Below are 21,896 nucleotides of genomic sequence, written 5' to 3'. Positions count from 1 at the left end.
CGCACCGCGTAATTTCTACTTTTCCTTGTGTTTTCTGTCAACAGGAGAACATGTTTCAGTTTGATGTTGAGAAGGAGATATTTGCACTGAAGCCTATGAACTGCCCAGGTCATTGGTAAGTCAAAGTTTTATTTTTCTGTCTCCTAGGTGTTTGCATGTACAAAATTGTAACCAGAAACTATCAAAGAACAAGTATACTTGTAGAAATAAAATGTGTTTGAGATTTTATGATGAAAAAAGGAGAATTGAGGTGATATAATATATTTTAAACAGTTTAGGTTACATGAGCAGAAATTTTGAGAGACTTCATACCATCATGCCCTGTTTGCATATCTTGTTGTTTGTATGTTTATAATCTTTTATACTACCACTTACTTAGCAACTCCTCACCCAAACCTATGATGTTCATGTCTTTCTGGATTAGTATCTATCAAATTCCTAAGAATAGATCACAAGCTCTTATCTTTTTTTCTCAGACAAAGCTCCTGATTAGCATTAACAGCATTCAAGTTTACATTGTCTCTCACAGTCTCATCTTTGACAACCGCCCACGTTCATGGAGGGAGCTTCCACTTCGCATGGCTGACTTTGGTGTTCTTCATCGCAATGAATTGTCTGGCGCCCTCAGTGGTCTAACCAGAGTCAGGCGCTTCCAGCAGGATGATGCTCACATCTTCTGTCCTCAAGACCAGGTGACTAGTTTGTAGACATTCAGAATGAAACATTGATAACACAGTCTCAAGACCAGGTGACTAGTTTGTAGACATTCAGAATGAAACAGAACACAGTCTTCAGATAGTTTGTAGACATTCAAAATGAAACATAACACAGTCTTAAGACCAGGTGAATAGTTTGTGGACATCCAGAATGAATCATAACACAGTATTCAGACCAGATAAATACAAACTGTAGTTTGTAGACATTCAAAATGAAACATTGATAACACAGTCTTAAGACCAGCTTGGGGGGGGGGGGGGGGCATTTCATGAAGGAATTGTCGGATAAAATATCTGACAAGTCAATTATATCCCACAAGTTTTGAGAAATTCTTTAGTCTGATTGGCTGATTTCTCTGAACTTGTCGGATATAATTGACTTGTCAGATATTTTATCTGACAAGTTCCTTCATGAAATGCCCCCCAGGTGAATAGTTTGTAGACATTCAGAATGAAACATAACACATTCTCAAGACCAGGTGAATAGTTTGTAGACATGCAGAATGGAGCATAATACATTTTCAGACTCTGGGGGACTGGAGTAAAAGAAAGGGAAAACAAACAAAACATGTTGGATGGTTTTAAAGAACTCGGACCTTGGCTCTATCAGTTAAGTGCTGCTCATTGTGCCAGTGAGTCCCAACTTACTTGTACACTATTCTTTGTGTAGGGACCCCCTCACAAGCTTTGCTCCTTAAGGGGCTCTAAAACAATTCATGTTTTACTTAAGTACATAAATAGTTATATCTGTGTTTCATGGAATCTTGATGTATGTTTTGTTTTAGACAAAGTTGAAGTATTGAATGAAGTTGCAGTTGAAGTTGATGTTGAAGATGATACACAGAAGTAATGAGTAATTTGCACATTGTTGGAAGTTGAATCAAACTTTGTCTGCTACACTGACAAGATGAACTCCCAGGCTGGAAAATATTAGTGTGAGACTGTATGCAAACATGAAGTTGTCCTGTCCATCCAGTAGTTTGAACGCTGTTGTCATGTCATGCCTTGTGAAATTTTAATCCATGGGTGCTTGCAGATTGAGACAGAGATAGCTGGCTGCTTGGATTTCTTGAAGTCTGTGTACAGTGTGTTTGGATTCACCTACAAGCTTGTTCTGTCTACACGACCTGAGAAGTTCCTAGGAGAAATAGAGGTCTGGGACAATGCTGAAAAGGTGAGGGAATCTATTTGTGTTTGGCTGTTGATATACTACTGAACTATTACTGAGGCTAACTAAGGAATATTATTTGTATTTAGCTAGCGTGTGTTTGTACCATACTGACAAGCTTTATACATAGTTGTTCCTATTCCTCTGTACAGTGTGACTAAGGCAGGAATTTTATTTATGTCTGGCTGTTTGTTTACATGTGTACCATGTTTACAACATAATTTTTTTTCATTACAAGTTTGTATATATTTTGACTATCTCTAAACTGTTTTAAAATGACATGTCTTCTCTAGGTCAATTAAATATGGTCTTTCAATTGCTGTAGAACCTGCCCAAATGGTCACAGTTTATGTGAGACTTGGTATCATTAGTGTTTTCTGTTAGCTTACTCTATTGTGACAATGATTGTTAATGAGTAGGCATACCGTGTTAGTATACAAATGATGCACAGGATAGAGTGCGAGCTGCATCTCCACTAACGCCACGAAATAATCCTGTGCATCATTTGTTTTATAAAATGGGTAGAAAATTCGAAAACTAACGGCATTTTTCAGCGTTTTTCACGTACCTTTGTGGGTCAAGACGTCCGAAGATGTTCGTCCCTAACATTTACGCACGTCGCACTCGGAAATCTCGCACATATAAGTATGATGGGGGGTTGGGTTTCCGGACACTTGAGTTCCCGCATGAAAACTTACTTATTTTACATAGAATATGCACCCTTTACCTTAAAGACTTGATATAGACTCCTCATATAGGCCTACTAGACAACATACTCTGAAAACGGCGTAAGAATTAACCTGCTAAATCTTTGGATTTGCCCTTCAAAGTGACTCCATGTACGTGTCCGGTCCCACAACGCTTGGTCTACTGTACTGTATGTATCTCAGTATACGTACGCCACACATGTTGTGCACAAGGGAAGAAAGGCCGGCCGGCCGGCAGCCCGAACTAGAAGTTGTTTACAGGATTGATAGCGCGTATGCATGCAATACAAAGGAGCCGCCGCGCGCGCAGACGATCGGCAATAGGATTTAACACGCAGTGCAATGGGACTAGAATAACCAAAGCACACGTGACTCATTTCAGCGCTTCCTATTGGCTACATTCTTGAACCCATTTTATAATGGCTAATGATACCTAACTTTAATATGTGGATACCAGCAACAATGAATGACCAACTCATACCTGATGATTCTGTCTGCTACTATGTCAGTATGATTTGATGTATAAGTCTACATTGTATGTTGTCAGCAAATGTTGCTGACTAACCTCACACTGTATGGATTCTTGATGATAGCAACTTGCCCGCAGCCTGGATGCGTTTGGGGAGGACTGGAAACTCAACCCTGCTGATGGAGCTTTCTATGGGCCCAAGGTATGTATACTACTCTAATCTATCTTGTGTGCTGGGATGACTATAGTACATGTTTGTTTAAAATTTTCACATTGTTTGATTTTGTATGTTTACACAGGAAATTCCTAATTTATACAGATATCCCAATTTTTGGGCTCCAAATTGTGATCCTCAGCAAGACATTTTGATAAGATTCAGCAAAATTGTGAATTGTCAAATGACTTAATTTTGCCAAGGATATCGACCAGATTTTGATGACGTCACAAGTTGCCTACGCCCTCCATCAACCCGCCTTGCGCTCCAAAGGCCAGCGGGCACACGTCTTGCTTCCTACAGGGTGTGCAGTGTAGCTCAATCCGAAACTATTGCTTTAAGGAATATGGAAGACCATGTTCTTGATCTGAGTTCCAGAGTGGAAACTAATGAAGAGGAGGAAGGAGGAGATGATACTGAGTCATGATCCTTGGAATCAAACAGTTATGACATATATCTAGGTGATTTTGACTTGGAAAGAAATGATATGCAACCAAGATGCCGTTGCTGATGCCATTAATAGGGAGCTTTAGATTTTAGACGCGCGGACGTTCAAAGGAAAAAAACATGTTCTGAGCTTGCGCAGTAACGCGCGTAAAGTCAATCTATTTTTAGCTTGCGTCGCCTGAGTTGTTTACTACGCGTACTGGGCTATTTTCACGTCCACACAGTTTGCGACGTAGAGAGCTTCTTCATGCACTGATCATATGGGGGCGCGATTTTATTTTTTATACGTTGCGTCCCAGCGTAATCTAAAGCTACTTTTCCACACGACGCAGGGAGAGGAGAACGTCCAGCGCAAGCGTCGGCTCAAACGTCCGCGCGTCAAAATCTAAAGCTCCCTATTATGGCTGGAGTGTCAGCTGCATTGAACAGGGGCAGACCAAGCTATGTGAATGATTGTGATGATCATCAGTAAGGGAGGACAGTTTGCGAGAGAGAAATAAAGACATGTCACAGCTTAATTATTTACTGTAGTTCGTAACACTGAGAATAGGTATGCATGGCATTGTTGTTAGGTGGTATTATTGAATTTTTCCTTGTTTTTGTTGCACCTATTGCTCTGACCACATGCGGTGTACTAGACCTAGACTGTCCATTGCATGCTACCTGGGTGATGTACATTACATGCATCAATGTGAGTGGCTAGCCCACTCCCTTATTAACTCTTTATGTGCCATGGTGGAAACCCCCCGTGTGCCACATTATTCTGAGACACCAACGTAGTCATGCATTGAGAAAACATTTTGTTGTTTAAATCTATATAACTTTTACAAATTTCTGTTAAATTGCAGACGAAGTAAGCAAAGTTGTAGAGAAAATGCCAAGCTTTGCATTGATGTAAATTCTATGACAAATCTGTAATTGCTTTTCTTTCGAATGCCCAGTAGCTGTAAACATTAATGTAAATGTGTGACTTTTTGCACACAAAGTAGTCACAGAAACATAGAATTTGCAAGGAAATCCAGTATGAAACACTGCTTGTTAGTCAATCACCACATAAAAATGCAAGTTATAGACGAGAGGAACGGAATCACAAGAAACGCTTTCATTGTAATGTGGCATTTGGCGATTTATCGATCAGTTTAGGCGGGTTTGTGCGTTTGAGCGGAATATGCGAAGTTGGCACCCCGTCGACTGAGTCGGACGTGCGAACGTGGCACATAAAGAGTTAAACAGCTGCTTCTGCGAGGTTGGCCTGCTGGACAATACACACACTTGTGTACACTTCCAGACTGCTGTCACATGGCTGTAATTGAGCAGGAGCGTGACTTGCTGAGGCTCAGTGATACGGTGCAATTGACTCGCCAAAAGCTTTTGACCTCGCTGCCTGATTTGGGTAAAGTAAACAGCTTGTGTACGCAAAACCGCTGGGAAAGTGTTGCAGGACAATGGCAATATCTCACCTCAGAAGCCATCAAATGATAAAATATATACAGCAAATTGAAGGAGAAACTATGCTCTAACATGCAATGTTAGTTATTTTGAGTTTGATTGAGGATAAAGCTGTGAAATTAACGTCGAAACTTAGCTTCCAAAAAAGAAAATGAAACTTCGGTATATGACTTAGGGTAGTATTTCCATACTTTTTTCCAAATATCTTTTCTGTCATACACCGCTACAACAAAAGGATCCTAAAGTCGCTGATGGCTGAGCCGAGAAAATCGAGTTTGAAGTCACATCATCAAAATTGGTCAGAACAATCAGATTTCTGTTTTTGGCATAATTTTGTAGTCTAGTGTTTTGTTTATCATCTGCCGAAATTTCGAAGCTAAATGATCAAAGAAAAGGCAAGAAATCAGCGTTTTTCTGGGCCATGATTTTCTGACTTTCAACATAACAGAAACGTGTCCAAAGATTTGGATTTAGCGCCGCAGCTAGAGTCTGCCCCTAGCAACGAGGGAGTGATCTTATTGGTCAGTGCGTGGCATCCTAATTACTGATTTGTCGTGAGTAGACCGCTGGCGCTAAGCTTGAATGAACATTGTGGAGGTCACTACATAGGAGCATGCCTTCTATTGTCGAGTGGTGAAAACTGTTTCGCCTCCCCTTGATCATGATAGTGTCGGAAAGAAAACTTTGAAGGCGTTTTTCTTGAAACTGATTTCCTCAACACTTGACATGCATTAATAAAATCATCAAAATCTCCGCAACCAAGTGCTTTTATGAGTTGTGCTACAAAAGTAGAAGAGTAAGGGAATAATGTCATGTCAGAAAATTGTCCTCCCCTGACTTTTGGAGCCTTTTGTTGTAGCGGGTCACATATTTGTCGCACGGTTATGTTGGGTAAAAATCGAGATCGCTGTCCTTTGTGACCCATAGTGTAAGCCTTACGCAATCCCTTGTATTGGTTTTCGTGCTGCATGAAACAGTTGACGCACATTGCAGAGTTCGTCTCTCATCCACTCAGCACCTTGTGGACCTAAACCGAGCCCTGTTGCCGTGCACCAAACCTGACACCGCTGATTGGCTAAGCATGCGCTGACCAGTAGAAAACGCATGTGCCGGAGGATGATGTAGTTGTATATCTAGATGTGCATGTTCAGTATTTTCTCTAATAGTTTGGTTGTTTATTTGAGTTTAAAGCAGCTGCTAATTGCGCCATCACGAAACTTTGCAGGAAGTGAGTCTGAGGTGTACAGACTAGCAATATGTTAATCAAATGCATATTCATGCAGTAGCAGACTTGTGTCGGGAAATAATCCTAACCCTTTCCCACGATCCATTCAAACAGGAAAATACAAATATCTTGAAAGATACATCAGTATTTTCGCTCAAAATTCAGATGCAGGATGACATATTCATATTAGATACACATGTGAAGTTTCAAGGGATTTGATGGTAAAATAAAGGGAGATATGAAGAGGTGAACTTTCCAGATTTTTTGTCCTTTGCTCGGCACAGTGCTTTGATGACTGTTACAAATTCAAAAGTTTAGGCCCCTTTTCGTGGAGTTAATTGCACCATATCACTGGGCCTGTTGCTATCATCATCAACCTTCATTACTTTTGGAATGGATTGTGAAGCCATTTCACGAAAGTGTGGAGTTGGAATATAATGAAGACATTGATTACCAATGTCTGATTCAGATTTTTTTTTTCTGATTTCAGATTGTGCAAGCTGCGTACGCCGCAAAAGCATGCAAAGAGTGACAGTGAGTTGTTTTGGGCAATGACATGAAATTTGTCATCAATATCAGTAATAGTTCCTGATAAATGTTTTGGTTCAAAGTTACATGAGTGTTTGGAAAGAAGCTATCAAGTATTTCGTGTGATTTTCCTGCAGTTTGGTTGTGTGGAATTTGAGAAAAACATACAAGGATACAAACGTGCATTAGCGCCGATACATGTATGTATGCGTAGGTCGCTGTGAAAATAAGTAGGCCACTTGTGACGTCATCAAATTATAGGGCAATAGTCTGCCATGAAATAATTGCTTAGTACATTTGTGCACAAAATGAGGGTTACCATTCTCTTTTCTTGTCATGCTGCAGCAATCCTACAAAATTACAATATTTACATTAACTATGTTCTCACTTTTTAGTAAAGGTATGTATTATCTGCTGATTTTAGGATTCCCATTGAAGTTAAACTTGGATGTCGTGTACGTATCTGATGTTCATGTTTTAAAGTTTCTAGAAGTAAACCTAGGTGTAAATGTATGGTAAAGGAGAGGGAATGGGGGTGTTAAAGGAGAGGGAAAGGGGTGTTAAAGGTTGATTAATCTTGTAAACTACAGAAAGGGGGAACAACTCTGTTAAGTATTTGTAGAACTGAAGCAGCATATACCATGATGTATGCAGGGTGCTGAATAACAATGAAGAGTTTACATCTGTATATTATTTGTCAGGCATTAACGGTATTCAATTAAAGACTTGATTCGATTAAAGACTTTATTTCTTTTGGCCTTGAAGTATGAGTGTATACTTGTCTCAAGGACTCAGCCTTGATTTTGAGGATAGAAGTGAAAATTTAGTATATGGTTAATTTGTTGCTGATTTGCTAGATTGACATCACCATACATGATGCCCTCCGCCGGTCTCACCAGTGTGCCACCATCCAACTTGACTTCCAGCTGCCGATTCGATTCAACCTCAAGTACTCAGCGTAAGTTCATGAGAACATGATTAAAACATATTGTTGAAGTACTCAACAATGGAGCAGTATAGTTACTTCATGATTGCATTGAAGAAAACCAGAAAGTAAATGAATGATTGATAGTGTTATGATGATATTTAGTGCAGCAAGCACTATAAACAAACATTCTAAGTAGCTGATTTACTACGTGTAACTCACTTTTTGAAATTTGGCAGAGCTGAACTGCTGTGAGTACTGAATAAACTACTCTCTCATGGCCTGAATTAAAGCAGAATAATGTTATAATTTTCAAAATAGACATTAAAAACACGAATGGATATATTCATTGCTGCTTGTTTAAAGTTATTATTGTCCAACTATGAGATCATTTAACCTGTTGAGGACGAGTCCCATGTATGCTTGTGTACCTGAGAACTTTAATGAACTAAACATGCATGACTTTCTCACTGAGAATCTCTCACCTTGTGCATTCAGTACAAGTCATGTAGTTTCTCCTGTCAAATGTAATTTGATTTGTCAAAGTTTGATAAGTTTTTAGATAGGATGTGCTTTAAAGCATGTTGAAAAATGTGAGGCACAAGACAAAAATTGTGCACCTGCCCAAGTTCTTTTAAAATGCAGTTATGATTTTAAGTATGTCAGTAACTCCAAAATATATCCTGGATACAACCAATAGTTCGTCTGAAGTCTAGGACTTTATAATAGCCATGAATAGTTTGTAGATTATATCACATTGTCTGATGAGAGTTTGTCTTTGTTGATATTACAGGACTGATGGAACAGAGAAACGACCAGTGATTATCCACCGGGCTATTCTTGGCTCAGTGGAGCGTATGATAGCCATCTTGACTGAAAACTTCGGAGGGAAATGGTAAAAATTTCTCTCAAGCTTACTTCCTGTCATAGTTGGCTCATAGATAGATTTCTGGAAATGTTTGGAAATACTTTTAACAGAGATACCTTTTTGGTGTCGTACTCTGGTATTAGTCTAGGTGCCAGAGGCTGAACCTTGTTTTACCGTCCACCCAGTGTTTTCTGATGGTTTTACCCTATTTCGATGGTGCTGAATCCGAATCTGGATGATGCAACTCCTGCATCCTTGAGGGTTTTGAGATATTCAAAATGCCGCCAAAATGGCCGCCAAAACGGAAAATTCCCACGTATTTCCTTCTAGATGGTGTGAAATTGAAAATAATTGATGATTCTACTCTATTTGGAAGGTGCTGAATCCGAATCTGGATGATGCAACTCATACATCCATCAAGTTTTTGAGATATTCAAGATGGCCGCCAAAATGGCCGCCAATTAAAACCGGAAATTCCCACGTATTTCCTTCTAAATGGTGAAATATTGACAACAATAGATGGTTTTACCCCATTTCGAGGGTGCTGAATCCGAATCTGGATGATGCAACTCTTGCATTCATGAAGCTTTTGAGATATTCAAGATGGCCGCCAAAATGGCCGCCAATTAGAACCAAAATTCCCACGTATTTCCTTCTAAATGGTGAGATATTGAAAACAATTCATGGTTTTACCCTATTTCGATGGTGCTGAATCCGAATCTGGATGATGCAACTCTTGCATCCTTGAGGATTTTGAGATATTCAAGATGGCCGCCAAAATGGCTGTCAATTAAAACCGAAAATTCCCACGTATTTCCTTCTAAATGGTGTGAAATGGAAAATAATTGATGATTTTACCCTATTTGGAAGGTGCTGAATCCGAATCTGGATGATGCAACTCATGCATCCATGAAGTTTTTGAGATATTAAAGATGGCCGCCAAAATGGCTGTCAATTAAAACCGAAAATTCCCATGTATTTGCTTTTAAATGGTGAGAAATTAAAAATAATTGATGATTGTACCCTATTTGGAAGGTGCTGAATCCAAATCTGGATGATGCAACTCTTGCATCCATGACGTTTTTGGGATATTCAAGACGGCCGGCAAAATGGCCACCAATTAAAACCGGAAATTCCCATGTATATCCTTCTAAATGGTGAGAAATTGAAAACAATTGATGGTTTTACCCTATTTCGAGGGTGCTGAATCCGAATCTGGATGATGCAACTCTTGCATCCATGACGTTTTTGGGATATTCAAGACGGCCGGCAAAATGGCCACCAATTAAAACCGGAAATTCCCATGTATATCCTTCTAAATGGTGAGAAATTGAAAACAATTGATGGCTTTACCCTATTTCAATGGTGCTGAATCAGAATCTGGATGATGCAACTCCTGCATTGATGAAGATTTTGAGATATTTAATATGGCCGTTAAAATTTGCCGCCCAAAACGGAAGTTCCCATGTATTTCCTTCTAAATGGTGACAATTTGAAAGCAATTGGTGGTTTTCATCTTATTTTGATTGTGCTGAATCCAAAGCTCAGGATACAACTCTTGCATCCTTAAGGGTTTTGAGATGATAAAGATGGTCGCCAAAAATGACCGCCAAAAAACGAAAATTCATATGTAGACCCCCTATATCCTTCTAAATGGTGTAAAATATAAAACAGTTGGTGGTTTTACACTATTTTGAGTTTGCTGAATTTGAAGCTCCGGGATACAGCTCTTGCTTCCTTGAGGGTTTTGAGATAATAAAGATGGCCGCCAGAATGGCCCCTAAACGGCCGTCAAAAACGAAAATTTCCATGTAAACCCTATATTACCTTTTAAATGGTGTAAAATTGAAAACAATTGGCGGTTTTACTCTATTACGAGGGTGCTGAATCCGAACCTGGTTGATGCAACTTTCTTGTTCTTTTTTAAGGGTTTTGAGATGTCCAAGATGACCGCCAAAATAACTGTCAAAAATTGGAAAATTTTAGACCCTATTCAGCACCCTCGAAACTTGGTTGCTGAAATTCGTCCATTCTTCAGGGTTTTTAGACGTCCAAGATGACAGCCAATATATGTGGCAGAAATTCCAATGATAATATATTTTTTCTTAATGGTAACAATTTTAAAATGAATTGATGGTCTTACCCTATTTCGAGGGTGCTGAAGGTCTTTGAAGGTTTTGGGACATCTATAAATGTCCTGCATGAGCGGAAACTCCTTAACATTTGCTTATACTTAAATGGTGAAGTATTGTGCTCTAACGCTTTTTAGCAGTCCCCTCCATTTCCGACCTTTTCTTTGTTATGATTCAGTCACATTTTGTCCATGTATTTCTTCAACTAAAGTATGTTTATTGATTCATGTAAACATATGACGTGTATCTAAATTTCATTTGGAAATGTAAAAGTTACATTGTACTTAATGTGTTTATATGCAATTGTCATATTATATGCTTTGGCCGGAAATGAAATAAAAATGAAATGAAATGAAATGAACGCGAAGCGTGGGGTTAAAACCATGCAGGGTGAAAAGCGATAATTTGTATTCTTAAATTCAAAACTCAGTTGAGCGAATTTGTCAAATCAGCCAAAAGTTATTGACATCTAAAATGACTGTCACAATGATATCGTAATATACTGAGATATTCCGATATGTCTCAAACGGAACTTTAAGACGTACTGGAAAAAAAAGAAGTGATATTGACATCATACTGAAACGTACAAACACAAAACTGAAAATTTCTTTATGCATAATTGTTATAAAATAATGCTTTTGGTCGCCAATAATATGGCTCCACAGATGTGAAATTAATCCTTTTCGTCTATCAATAGAGTAAAATCAAATTATGGCATTTTGGTATTTGGTGTTGAAACTTGTCTTGCATTCTGACGAGTCTCACCTCGTATTCTTGTGAAACTTGTCGCATATTCTGATTACGTCATTGGAAATAGTTGCATCCATGACCACTATAGTAGATATCAATAAGGGTAATTTCAAAAGCACTATGCGCGATTATGATATTCGTAAGTACTGGATTATCAACTATTACCTTCCATGTTGTCGTTTTTTTTTTTCACGGCGCGTTACCTGTGATATAATTAACATATATATAATCCATATATACATATATAATGTTACATCATATTGCCGAAAAAATTGAAGCTTAACTATCAAAATGTCCCACTCGTGTCTTCAACAATGTCATCAAGACCACCAATATAAACCAAATAACCAATTTGAGTGTTCATGGATGAAGAGATTAAAACCGCTCATGGATTAAGGCAGGTAATGTTGGGTAATTTCAGTACACTTCTCTACATCACTATCACAATATGATTTAGATGAATATGTCTTGTCCATTGATTGTTAGTGTTCAAAACTTATCCATTGTATGTAGAGGAAACAGTGTAATCTTGCAATTATTCAAAAGCATCTGTAGTCTTGAAGGGTTCATTGCTGGCACACTTGTATTGAACCAACTCAATAGATATCCGGTATAGAGCTGGTTTCACTGTATATACAGCAAGTTCAAACTGTGCCATTGACGAAAACCTGAAATCTTTCATTAAAAAAAAAATAGGGTAAAACCATCAATTGTTATCAATTTCTCACCATTTATAAGAAGAAAATACATAAGAGTTTCCATTTTGGCGGCCATTTTGGCTGCCATCTTGATTATCTCGAGGTGCATCATCCAGATTCGGATTCAGCACCCTCGAAATAGGGTAAAACCATCCATTGTTTTCTATTTCTCACCATTTAAAAGCTAATACATAGAAATTTCCGGTTTTAATTGGCGGCCATTTTGGCGGCCATATTGGCGGCCATCTTGAATATCTCAATACCCTCAAGGATGCAAGGTTTGAATCATCCAGACTCGGATTCAGCACCCTAGAGATAGGGTAGAACCATCAATTGTTTTCAATTTCTCACCATTTAGAAGGAAATACATGGGAATTTCCAGTTTTAATTGGCGGCCATCTTGAATATCTCAAAAACTTCATGGATGCATGAGTTGCATCATCCAGATTCGGATTCAGCACCTTCCAAATAGGGTAGGATCATCAATTATTTTCAATTTCACACCATTTAGAAGGAAATACGTGGGAATTTTCGGTTTTGGCAGCCATTTTGGTGGCCATCTTGAATATCTCAAAATCCTCAAGGATGCAAGAGTTGCATCATCCAGATTCGGATTCAGCACTCTCGAAATAGGGTAAGACCATCAATTGTTTTCAATTTATCACTATTTAGAAGGAAATACGTGGGAATTTCCAGTTCGGGCGGCCATTTTGGCGGCCATCTTGAATATCTCAAAACCCTCAAGGATGCAAGAGTTGCATCATCCAGATTCGGATTCAGCACCCCCGAAATAGGGTTAAACCATCAAAAAACATTGGGTGGACGGTAAAGCAAGGTTAGGCCCAAAAAGTGGCTTTGGCACCCAGACTATATTCATTTTCTTTTGTGTTTTTGTGTGTGTTTTGTGTCTTGATATAGATTTATGTATTCTCAAATTTAAAGGGATGTTGATTGAACCAGGTTTTGAATCACCCATAATAAAATGAATCTTTTTTTTCTTTTCTTTTTTTAGATGGTTGTGTTTTGGGCTCCGTAAAATCTGTCAGTGAAACAGTAACATTGTGAATTAAAAAGCTTTCTCTCAAAGTTAACCCAAATCAGGTTGTTGCATAATGCAGTTTGTGTTAGCTGTTGGTGCTGAAGGCCATTTCACACATATTTACTATACTATGCTCTCTCAACTTCAAATTGATATGACTGACACTCATGAGAAGCAAGCTATGGAAAAGTATTATATCAATTGAAAGAGGAATTAATGGTCATCAATATAAAATGTGAATCAGCGTCCTGTGATGAATTATGTGATGTCACATCATAGGGATATTTACTTACCAAATACATAATATATTTTTGAATAATCAAATATTTAGATATAAACAATTATGAAAAAATATAAGGGACTGTGGGTTGTTAGGTAGAAATCACGAGCTATAAAATCTCTGGAAGTTACTTCAAGTTATTTCTGGTGAGGATTATCACATGGATTGATGATTGCAGTGTTTGCTCAAACTACAGGATATCTTGTAGATTGGCAGGTATGGGTTAAAATGAGTTGTATCAAATGGAAAAGTCAGATTTTATGTCGTGTCTCCCCAGAATCAAACAAACAACGCGAAGAGATTGTGCCCCCCCCCCCCATCATACTGTAGCATTTTTTCTGAGATAATCCCATATAATTTTATTGTACGCGTAGTGTGTGTGTGTATGTATATGGTATACCGTATGTATGTACATGGGTGGACATGAAATGGACATGTAGGAGGTTAGTTGAAGGATCATTGTCAGTACATCCATCAAATGGATATGTGAGACATTCTTGTCATGAATAAGCATGTATTAACTATTAATGCTAGTGCTGATAAATATCATTGATGTTCCCATACAGGCCATTCTGGCTGTCTCCTAGACAGTGCATGGTGATCCCAGTGGGGCCCATGTTCAATGACTATGCTACATCAGTGAGAGATAAGCTTCATGCTGCTGGCTTCTGTTGTGAGGTAGACACTGATGCTGGAGATACTATGAACAAGAAGATCCGCAATGCTCAGCTGGCCCAGTTCAACTTCATCCTGGGTGAGGCTTTATTCTCTCTACAGACAAACTTTTCAATGATCCCTTTGTGGGAGATTATTGCAGAATGTAACATGTGGTCTACAGTAACATTACCATGCTTGTAATAGCAGGATTGTATATGACAAACCCATATAATGTCATGTCATATTGTTTTTGAATGAGGAAAAGATGATCAGAATTTATAAAGAGAACCCACTAAACACGTATGTGACCATGCATCATAAAACCAGCAAAAGTCGAAATGACCCAATTTTATTCAAGAACTCACAATAATTGAAATGGGTCAACCTAGTTAATCTGTAGAATTTTTATTTTTTGAAAGAACACTTTGGGGGGGGGGGGGGGGGTCAATTTTACCCCCCCCCCCCCATCTTTTCCTCATCACAAATAATGTGATTGGGTATGTCTTAACCGTATTCTAACTGGGCTATTTGAGACCAAGTGCGATCGTGCGATTGCCGCAAAATTTTGCCTGAAGAGAGAGCCGGATGTCGACTACAAGATTACATGGTCATACAAAAGAAAAATTTCTATTTCTAGTAAATCAATTGTGCAAATTTATCCATCAAATCATATTTTCACCTATAACTCCATTAAAAAGACTGAATGATTGCTGAATTTTTCTGTAAGAGTTCCTCAAGACACATTGAACAATTTTCTTGTAAAAAAAATAGCACAATCAAAATCAGTTTCTTTTGTTTTTTATTGTTTTGTTAATTTCTTATGTATTCCGTTGTTTTTTTGACCTTTTGTTTTCTATTGGTTTTTGGCCAAAATTTGTTGCAGGCACTTTTTCAAGCTTATCTACATTAAAATTGATTAATTTCAATGGTTAAAAGTTGAAATCATCTGATTTATATCAATTTAACCAAAAAACACAATTTGCATTGGATTTGCACACGATATCATGAATTTGAGCCATTTTCGGGTTGACATGCATACGCAAAACATTACGTAACTTCAGAACGGTGTAACCGGACATCGCAAATTTGGTCTCAAAATATGTGGGAGACTTCAAAGAAAAAAGTCATGAAACGACGCGGCAAAATCTTTGCGCGTTGCGGAATCGTGGCGCGAAATGTCGAGGGGGGTCAAATTGCCCCCCCCCCCAGTTAGAATAGGGTTAAAAGGTCCCTCTACATTTTTCAAAACCCTTTACAGTACTCACTCTTCACTTTCAACTCTAACAATGTTTGAATGGACAAAGCTAATACGTACATTTAAAGTTGACATCAAGTGTAAATACAATGCTCTTAACCCTTTGAGGATGAGCTTATTTTGCTACAACACACATTGCCCATAGATACTTGACCGAGTATACTGGGGACTAGTCTTGCCCGTTCAGTCATATTGGCAAAACATGACTGTTCTTCCACAGGGTCCCATACTCTATTAAATTACCCCAAACTCAATTCTTGACATAGGAAGTGTGGAAAGCTCCATTGGAGAACTGTGTCATTGATGTACTGTGAGATTCTCAGGAGATTTGCCACTTTTACTTACAATGTATCTACATGTAGAATACATCTTTGCTCACATACAATGCAATGCAAGATCAATAGAATAGTTTGTGAAGTAGGCATGGAAAAAAAAATTGTAATGCGAATGCTTACGGTAAATTTGTTTCCTTTTGTTATAGTTGTTGGTGAGAAGGAGAAGACCAATGGTACAGCCAATGTACGTACCAGAGATAACAAGGTGCACGGTGAGAAGTCCACTGATGACATCATCATCCGCTTCAGAGAATTGCAGACCAGCCGGTGTAATACCAGTGAAGAGCCTTTCTAACCACCTCTCTGTCACATCAACAATGTCAGGTCAAACTTGGGATTCCATTGGATTGTGAAATATTGCTGATACACCATGTAGTGAGTGAGAGGAATAAAGCCTTCTGATATGGCTAGAAAGTCAAGACATTTTTTCGGTTCATAGAAACAGTTAACATAATGTACTGTTCAAATACTTGTAGAAGATTGTATAGCTGATGTTCAGATCTCTCATCTTAGATGATATGAGACACTTGAAATGCTGTATGTGTACAAGAGGTAAATAGGTATGGTGTTAATATCAGCTACACATCGTACATACAGGGGAAACTTGATATAACGAGAAGGTTGGGACCAAGTTGTTTTCCTCATTATAGCCTATATCTCATCACTAGGCATGAAAAAAGTATAACGTAAAGACATCAATTAGCACACATGGGACTACATATCAAGTTCCAATTAATGCTGATAACCTGGCAATGTGTGTTAGGGAATTACCTTTATGTATCCGATTTTTTTTTTTCCCAGTGAAATACAACATCAAGAATGTGCTTCTGTATGGATGTTCTAATTTGCAAATGCGTAGTTTGAGTGTAATCATGTCCTATTGTCTGTTGATTGGTATGTGTGGTTATATCAAGTGTGTGTTTTGTGTGGAAAGCTCGAACATGTTCTGCATATTGCTGCGTGTGTGTGTGTATGTGACACATTCTATATTTACATATGTCATGCCTGCGTATGTGAAGATGGGGAAATCCCTAGTAGAAAGCCAATCACAACATCAGATTGCCTCACACCTGCTATACATTATGATGATGATATGTATGCCTAGGGCTGTACATACTCCTAGCACACTCTCTGCATGTATACAAACAATATGTGTGCACACGTGCTATTAAAGTGGAGTGCCCTGAAGAAAATACTTGATGTGCGCAAGACACAATTTTTGCCCTGTTGCATCGAGCTTTACAATTCTTCAAACATGATTGCACAGGTGAAGTAAAGCAGCTGCCTTACCCAAACAGATTTCGCTTTACCTTGCTATAACAGATTTCATTAATTATGTTTGTATTTGTTTGAAAATCACTAAATTCATTTTGTTATAGCAGTTATTTCATAATAGCTGATCTAGCTATAAGAGTAACATTTTACATAGACTTGTGTGGAAGGAAATTCGGGACCGCAGAAGTTTTCTCGTAGTAACCAATATCTTGTTATAGCAGTGTACGTTATATCGAGTTTCCCCTGTATAAGAAAGAAAGCTACTTGAGCAGAATACATACATAATCCATTCCATCTTGATTGCTTCTAAAAAAAAATCTTTCTTCTTTTGTAGATGTGCTTAACACCATACATTGTCCATAAGGGGTTTTGTATTTTCACTGTGAGCTGCCTTTATTTTTGCTTGTTTCTCAGTTAAAAAGGAACATTTCTGTGTGGAATCATATTTGAATTACACACAATATTGTCATACATGAGAAGCAGATTGCAAGGTGAAAATGTACTGTGATAGAGTGACTGATATTAATCTTGTAGAGATCAGAGAGTTTATTCACTCTCTGACAGATATTGTCAAACTTCATGATGTTCTCTCCTTCAGAAATCTGTTTAAGTCGGCATTGGTAATTCTGGTATAGCTGATACAGTACATTTCAGAGAAGAATAAGAAAAAAAGTGTTCTGACAGACCAATATATTGAGTAAGGCAACTTTATCTGATGGGAGCAAGTTGTATTTCAGATTAAAGGCCGTGTCACACCAGCCTTGCGTGCGACTTGCAAAGAACAATTTTGACTATCCGGAGGTCCCCATAGATGATCCGCACATGACAGTACCTAGTATGTATCTCAAAAGTAGTCGCCCGGAAGTGCGCACGCATATTTTTTTACCCACTACCGTGTTTAGGCCCTGTCACACCTTTCCGGGCAAGCTACTCGGGCTTGTTACTTGTAGGGATTTTCTAGCATACCGGACATTCCTGAGGGCGGAAAAGGATTTGTGCGAGTCAGCGCATGTGTCTTACTTGCTGGACTTGCGAGTATACTGTATGACCTTTGTACCAGTCGCGTGGGGGCTGACAACTCAGTGAAGGAATTCCTCTAATGGAATGACTGAAATCTCACAGAATTTCATTATCTTGGCTGCATACGGGACTGCGAAGTACCTGCGTAGGAATTGCCTGGGAAGTACTGCCGCTAAGGGTCTCCTACTGGCATTCTGCGTGGACCTCTACGGGCATTCCCACGACTCACCCGGAAAAAGTTTTGGTCATGCTCAAAACTTGGCTGCGGTTAAATTGGACTTGCGTGAGCACCTCCGGGCAACTACGCGCTAGATGCTGTCAGGTGCGGACCAACTGCGGAGAGCTCCGGGGAGTAAATTTGTTTCCCCGCAAGTCAAGCCGCAGAAGTTCCCCCGTACGGTATGACAAGGCATGAATGAAAATTGCAAAGATTCTTGTTCGCCCGCTGAAAATCTTCTACATGCTGGAAACTACCTCCTCGCCACTGACAAGCCCGCGTAGCTTGCCCGGAATGGTGTGACACGGCCTTAAGAAGTGAAAATTGTTTTTTTTTTTTTTTAATTATTAAGAGCAAGACACTGTGACATATTTCAGCTTTGATTCTTGGCTCTGCAGTGAAGAATGACACTGTAAATGTTGAAACTACATTTGAAGAGTTTGTTCGCAAAAACCGATTGCCAAATGGAGATATTTGCGATTAAAGTTCAAGAAAAATGAACAGAATAATAAGAAAACTTTTGCTTCTTTTGACCCTAACTTCAAAAATGTACCTTTGTATGTAGTGACCAATATCATTTTAGAAGGTATTATTTTGTACTTTATGGCAGAGACTGTACTTCAAAATCTTCAAAAATGGACTTATTGGGTTTTGCGAACAAACTCCGCATGTATTAACCCATTGAGGATAAGCTGATTTTGCTTTATAACAAGCATTTCCATTAAGACGCCTTCCTGAGCATACACTGGACTACACAATGTACATACAGTATGTACTCTTCAACATGTTAAGTGTGCATTGTAACCCATGATGCTTTGACTATGATAAACATGATTTTAGATTGAGTTGTTCGCGTCATCATTATCAAATATCAATCAAAATATTCTGGAGGACATTTTATCATGTTCTTTACAGTAGCACCGTTAGAACTATACTTAAGTAATGTAACTACATAATTATGATGACTATGGTAAAAAGGATGTGTTACGTAGCTGTAAAGTGGATAGTGAATATTAACATGAATGGGCAGAATCACTCTTCCCTCTTGAAAGAGACCAGTATGGAGCTCTCCTCTCTAAAAGTGTCTTTCAATCCTTCATAAAATACTTGCACTGCATTGGATGATGTTTAATTTGTACAATGTGCTATCACTTTCCAAGAAATGAAAACTCAACCAGCAATCCTACAGTTCAAACTTGTCTGAAGACTTGTTGCAGTGTAGCATATTAGTTTGCATGGACATTTTTGTTTTATAGCAGGAACCTGTCATGTGAGCCTAGACATAATAATAAGTGTGCTAAACCTGTATAAAATCTTATTTTTAGGATAAATTGCACAGGCATTTTCAGAATGCCTTGCTCACATTTGCTTGCTTGATATATATTTAAGGAGATATGGGAAGGTATAAAGCTTCCTGTGTTGCTTGTTGTCCATGTGATTTATCTAATCTTCTTGTATTCATCCAGTTGTACTGGGTAAGAAGAGTCTCATAAGTACATGTATACAACCTTAACTATAAAGCCACCCTGTCAACTCACACTCAGCTATACTGTATTTGAAAGTTTCAGCGTACTTGTATAGAACTGCATGAGTGCTTGCATGAAATTTCTCCCTAATGCTTGAGAGAAAAAGCAATGCACAGTAATCTCATGTGATTAGGTGTCTTTGTATGTAAGATTACTAATTTTCATTGTTAGTCTAGAGAATAACTGAGTGAATGTTTGCCTGAACAAGTGTAAGAACTGCTCCTGATATGTGTATGTTTGAGTAAAACTGAAGAACCAAATTTATTGTCATGCTACAGCTGTGTGTGATTATTACTTACTGAGCGCGGTATCGTACATAATGTACATACAAGTGTATTATGACTTTTGAAATACTGTACTGTGTATCATACCTTGGGATACATCTGTATTTCTGTTCTCTACTTAGGAAGACATGAAATAACGCATGAAGTGGCTGTGCTAATCATTACATTTAGTGAAATTACATTTTATAGAATGTAAAGGTAACATGTTTTTGTGACTGAAAACTTTTCTTTTTTTGGACTCCATGGAAAAAATGGTCCCAGTTGTAGATTTAATGACAGTTAAGAGGTCAGAATTTTTGTTTGCTCAACATTTCTTTTACTTACCTAGATTTTTGGTTTGAGTGTCCTTCTTTTCAAAGTCACTCTCTGGTAAAGGGCTGAGGAAGCTGAACTCCTACTACATATACAATGTATCTAGTTTACAGTAGTCACAGATTTACTCTTTCTGGGGCAAGAGACAGGGTGTCAGAAATATTGCTGTGTTAATGAATTTTTAGAAGAGAGTGTGCAACGTTCCTCTGTATACATGTACATGTGCAAGATATACAATCTGGAGAAGGAATGTGGCATGACTTTTTGCCATCTTAGCCCAGTCTTGGGACTCACATGTGATTTTGATGATTCATTTTAAACAGTTACAAATGTATTATGTAAGTGTGATTTTCATTTTGTTAATGCAAATTCTTGTCAGAGAAGCACTGCTTTCTCTGTCCATGTAATAAATGTGGAGATTATTGGTATTTTGCCGGTATTCAAATTCAAATTTTCGGTGACATTTGCAGTATCATTTTTGTGTTTCTATACATGTAATAAGAATTATTTTAGGAAAGAATGCAAAGAAAACTATAATCACAATACCCAAATGACAGACCCTTACTGTAATATTTTGGCAACAGAATGTCTTGTAGGAGAATAATTGAAGACAAAAAAAACAAAACAAAAGAAAGTAGGCATTGATGGCACACTTCTTTGACCATTTCGTTCAGTCACATTGATATGTCAAGTTGGTCACGTTTGTGAATACGGTGAAGATTTCCTCACCACAGCAAAAGACCCCCTCCCTGAGAGAGAGAGAGAGAGAGAGTACAAAAGAAAAGTAACATAAAGATAGATGTGCGTATATCACCGCGTTCTTTCATCAACCAATGTCTTAATATCAATGAGATAGTACATGTAGAATCTCTTATTTTAGTATGAAGAACAGGCGGTCGGTTAAAATGATGAGCTTGAACCGGTGCACAGCAACAAAAAACAACAAAAAACAACAACAACAAAAACAAAGAACAAAAAAACCCCAAACCATACATTGTATAACTTGCGGATTTGTGTGCTTGTTTTACTTTTTCATTTTTTGCCAAGACTTCTGCGCATGAAAGATACTTGTAAGTCAACATTCTGAGCCCGTGATGTGAATCTGCGGTGACTACGCAGATACTTTCAACTTTCATAACTTTTGAACGGATTATCCAATTTTCCCCAAACTTTCACTGATGTGTTCTGCTAATATTGCTGCATTCACTCAATCCACATATCTATGAAGGTTGAATTATACTGTCCTTAAGGCGGTCGATGAATAGTAAGTCTAACCATACTAATATGTCAAATCAAATTTGATTTCATTATGCGCCAATCCATCAGAGCCCTTCCACTGCTATTCATCCCCCGGCCATCAATGCTTACTACACCTGCTGTATTACAAAGGCCCGTGCCGC

General features: G+C 38.3%; 1 protein-coding gene across 1 annotated transcript in view; it reads left to right on the top strand.

Annotated features, from left to right (window-relative positions):
• The window catches only part of LOC139707993 (threonine--tRNA ligase 1, cytoplasmic-like), a 45,823-nt gene extending 29,264 nt beyond the window's left edge, over positions 1-16,559 (top strand). Inside the window, exons 12-19 of the mRNA XM_071619984.1 lie at positions 45-115; positions 530-692; positions 1,753-1,890; positions 3,185-3,262; positions 7,781-7,881; positions 8,642-8,743; positions 14,182-14,369; positions 16,009-16,559. Coding sequence (XP_071476085.1) covers positions 45-115; positions 530-692; positions 1,753-1,890; positions 3,185-3,262; positions 7,781-7,881; positions 8,642-8,743; positions 14,182-14,369; positions 16,009-16,157 — 990 coding nt within the window. The 3' untranslated portion in view covers positions 16,158-16,559. The remainder of the gene's footprint in view (positions 1-44; positions 116-529; positions 693-1,752; positions 1,891-3,184; positions 3,263-7,780; positions 7,882-8,641; positions 8,744-14,181; positions 14,370-16,008) is intronic.
• Positions 16,560-21,896: the final 5,337 nt, after the last annotated feature.

The sequence above is a fragment of the Diadema antillarum genome, unplaced genomic scaffold (genome assembly GCF_040938485.1).
Source record: "Diadema antillarum isolate AM-2024a unplaced genomic scaffold, OU_Dant_1.0 seq00001292_RagTag, whole genome shotgun sequence".
NCBI lineage: Eukaryota > Metazoa > Echinodermata > Echinoidea > Diadematoida > Diadematidae > Diadema > Diadema antillarum.
This window is presented reverse-complemented; position numbering and strand designations above follow the sequence as displayed.